The following is a 3534-nucleotide window of genomic DNA, read 5'->3' on the forward strand; positions in this document are numbered from 1 at the left end:
GGGGGGGGAGGGGTGCTGGCTGTGGGGGAGCTCCAATTACCCCACCCCTGGCCTCTCCCAACAGGGGGCGCTGTGGGGAGAGCTCCCGGTTAACCCAGCCCCGGCCTCTCCCAGCAGGGGGCGCTGTGGGGAGCGGGGCAGGAGCACTGGCCACGGGGGGAGCTCCCGGCTACCCCAGCTCCGGCTGCTCCCAGCAGGGGGCGCTGTACGGAGCGGGGCAGACACTCACTGGAGTGGTGGAACTGGAGCTGCTGGTTCTTGGTGCCATACAGGTTGCGGGCGGAGCAGACAATGAAGAGCTGCGAGTCCGGCTCCCCGCGCAGCGTCAGGATGCTGGTGACCGTGTAGCCCGTCTTCTGGGAATAGACGAACTCCTGGTCAGTCTCGTTGACCGTCACGTTCCGGGTGGGCAGTTCGAAGGAGATCACGGGCTCCGGATTGGCCAGCACGGCGCAAACACACTGCACCGTGTCCCGAGCCGCCGTGCACTTCGACTCCATGAGGATTATGGGAGCAACTGCGGGGAGAGACACAGCATCAGCATCGCGGAGATGCAGCCAGCTCTGGGGTGGGGCAGCTGGGGAACAGCCACAGATAACACTGCACAAGGATGGCCTGTGCCAGAGCTGCCTGAGATGCAGCCTCGTCTGGGGTGGGGCAACTGGGGAACAGCCACACAGCAACGCCAAACGGGGACAGCTCGCCCGGCGCTGAGATGCAGCCAGCTATGGGACGGGGAAGCTCAGGAACAGCCACACAACACTGCACGGGGATAGCCTGCACCAGAGCTACCTGAGATGCAGCCTCGTCTGGGGCGGGACATCTGGGGAACAGCAGCACATAACATTGCACAGAAAGAGCTAGGCAGGTGCTGAAATGCAGCCAGCTCTGGGGCGGGGCAGCTGGGGAACAGCCACACATAACGCTGCCCAGGGACAGCTCATCTGGTGCTGAGGTGCAGCCACCTCTGTGGGAGAGGGAAGTGGGGGAAAAGCCCTGACACCCTCTCCCACCCAGCATGGGTGACTCACACTCCACGGTGAGGTTGAAGGCGGAGCCGCGCTGGCCATACTGGTTCTCCGCCACACACCAGTACTCCCCGTCATCCTCGTGGGTCACGGCGGGGATCTCCAGCAGCAGCTCGCTCTCGTAGACCACCGTGGCCACGATCTGCTTCTCCTTGAAGATGGTGATGATGGGCTCGGGGTTGCTCTCGGTGGTGCACAGGATAGTCACCGGCTCCCCCTCCACTGCCACCACCGAGGAGTTCACCGACGGCTTCCGCGGGGCGTCTGCGAGGGTTGGGCAGGGGTTCACTGACCCACAGAGCCAGAACTATAACCACTAGGCACCACTCCCCTCCCAGAGCCAGGATAGAACCCAGGAGTCCTGGCTCCCAGCCTTGCCCCACTCCTCTCCCAGAGTCGGGATACAACCCAGGAGTCCTGGCTCCCAGCCCCACCCTACTCTAACCACAGGCCCCATTCCCCGCCCAGAGCTAGGATAGAACCCAGGAGTCCTGGCTCCCACCCTCCACCCCCGCTCTAACCACTAGGACCCACTCTTCTCCCACCGCTAGGAAATAGAACCCAGGAGCAGCCCCGACCCCCCCACTCTAACCACTAGATCTCAATCCCCTCCCAGAGCCGGGCTAGAACCCAGGAGTCCGGGCTCCCAGCCCCTCCCCTCCGCTCTGACCACTAGACCCCTCTCCCCTCCCGCCCAGGCACTCACACATGACGGTGAGGGCCAGGGAGCGGTTCACCCGCCCGTACACGTTCTCGGCCACACAGACGTAGATCCCATCGTGCGCGTGGGTGACGTTGTCCAGCTCCAGCGTCAGGTTGGTGGACGGCTCCTCCCGCAGCACGGCCTCCTCCTTGAACCACGCCAGCAAGGCCATGGGGTTGCTGTCCGCCACGCACAGCAGCACCACGTGCGAGCCCTCCGTGATCTCCAGGGACGAGTTCACCTGCAGGATCTGGGGCACGTCTGCGGTGGGGGAGGCAGAGCTGAGCCTTAGCCTGCGGGACTCCCGGCCACTGGAGGGCAGCGGGGTTAACTTGCGGGACTCCCTGCCACTGGAGGTCAGCGGGATTAACTTGCGGGACTCCCTGCCACTGGAGGTCAGCGGGGTTAACTTGCGGGACTCCCGGCCACTGGAGTTCAGCGGGATTAACTTGCGGGACTCCCTGCCACTGGAGGTCAGCGGGGTTAACTTGCGGGACTCCCTGCCACTGGGTGTTTGGGGGTTTAGGCCACACTACTGGGTATTAGTGGGGTTAACCCACGGGACTCCCTGCCACTGGGTGCCAGCAGGGTTAAGCCACAGGGCTCCTCTTGCTCTAAGCACTAGCCCCCACTCCCCGCCCAGTGCCAGGGCCAGAACCCAGCAGGCTGAGGGGGGCGCTGCTGGCGACTCACACTTGACGTCCAGGGTGGCGAAGGCCTCGAAAAGGAAGGTGGTGTTGGTGTAGGTGACCTGGCAGCCCAGTTCGTGCCCGTCGTTCTCCCGCGAGGGCTGGAACTTGAGCAGGGACACCTGGCTCCAGGTGCCGCTCTCCTCCTCCAGCTGGCCGAAGACAGCGTGTCCCTCCAGCGCCTCGTGGTTCAACCAGCTCACCACCGGCTTCATGGTGGGGCAGTTATCCGGCACCACACACCGCAGCTCCGCCTCCGTCCCCACCACCACTGCAGCCGGGGGCACGATGGTGGGTTTGTCTGGCGAGGGAAGAGGCTGGGTGAAGCCAGGGACGCGGGCTCCAACCCACTGGACCCCACTCCCCTCCTGGAGTCGGGGATAGAACCCAGGAGTCCTGGCTCCCAGTCCCCCCACCCCACTGCTTTAACCACTAGACCCCACTCCCCTCCTGGAGCCGGGGATAGAACCCAGGAGTCCTGGCTCCCAGTCCCCCCACCCCGCCGCTTTAACCACTAGACCCCACTCCCCTCCTGGAGCCGGGGATAGATCCCAGGAGTCCTGGCTCCCAGTCCCCCCACCCCACCGCTTTAACCACTAGACCCCACTCCCCTCCCAGAGCCAAGGATAGAACCCAGGAGACCTGGCTCCCACTCCCTCCACCCCACCACTTTAACCACTAGACCCCACTCCCCTCCTGGAGCCAGGGATAGAACCCAGGAGCCCTGCTCCCAGTCCCCGCCTCCCTGGCTCTAACCATTAGACCCCACTCCCCTTCCAGAGGCGAGAAGAGACCCAAATGCACCCTGATGCAGCAGTAGGGGGTGCTGAGCTCCATGGCACAGGGTGCATGATTCACTCGCGGGGGGGGGGCTCTCTCATCACTGTTAATTCTGAGCCTCTAGAGGGGCAAGGGCCCCATGCCCCATTTCCCACCCGCCCGAGCCAGCCAGTCCCGTGCCCTGAATCTGGATGGCAGCCGGCGCCCCCTAGAGGGGAAAGGCCCTGTGTCCCATTCCCCGATTCAGCCATCCCAGGGGCCTGGCCCCAGCGCCCCCCACTCACCGACGATCTCCAGGTTGCTGTGCTCCGAGTACGTGTACTGGTTGTAGCCG

General features: G+C 64.6%; 1 protein-coding gene across 1 annotated transcript in view; it reads right to left on the reverse strand.

Annotated features, from left to right (window-relative positions):
* Positions 1 to 3530, reverse strand: part of MAG (myelin associated glycoprotein) — a gene marked incomplete at its 5' end in the record, with an annotated part of 6872 nt that extends 3342 nt beyond the window's left edge. The window contains 5 exons of the mRNA XM_026658617.1: positions 230 to 517; positions 1032 to 1292; positions 1735 to 1992; positions 2425 to 2721; positions 3485 to 3530. Coding sequence (XP_026514402.1) covers positions 230 to 517; positions 1032 to 1292; positions 1735 to 1992; positions 2425 to 2721; positions 3485 to 3530 — 1150 coding nt within the window. The remainder of the gene's footprint in view (positions 1 to 229; positions 518 to 1031; positions 1293 to 1734; positions 1993 to 2424; positions 2722 to 3484) is intronic.
* Between the last annotated feature and the right edge of the window lie 4 nt (positions 3531 to 3534).

Source organism: Terrapene carolina, unplaced genomic scaffold (assembly GCF_002925995.2).
Source record: "Terrapene carolina triunguis isolate 2854851 unplaced genomic scaffold, T_m_triunguis-2.0 Scaffold483, whole genome shotgun sequence".
In the NCBI taxonomy this organism is placed as follows: Eukaryota; Metazoa; Chordata; order Testudines; family Emydidae; genus Terrapene; species Terrapene triunguis.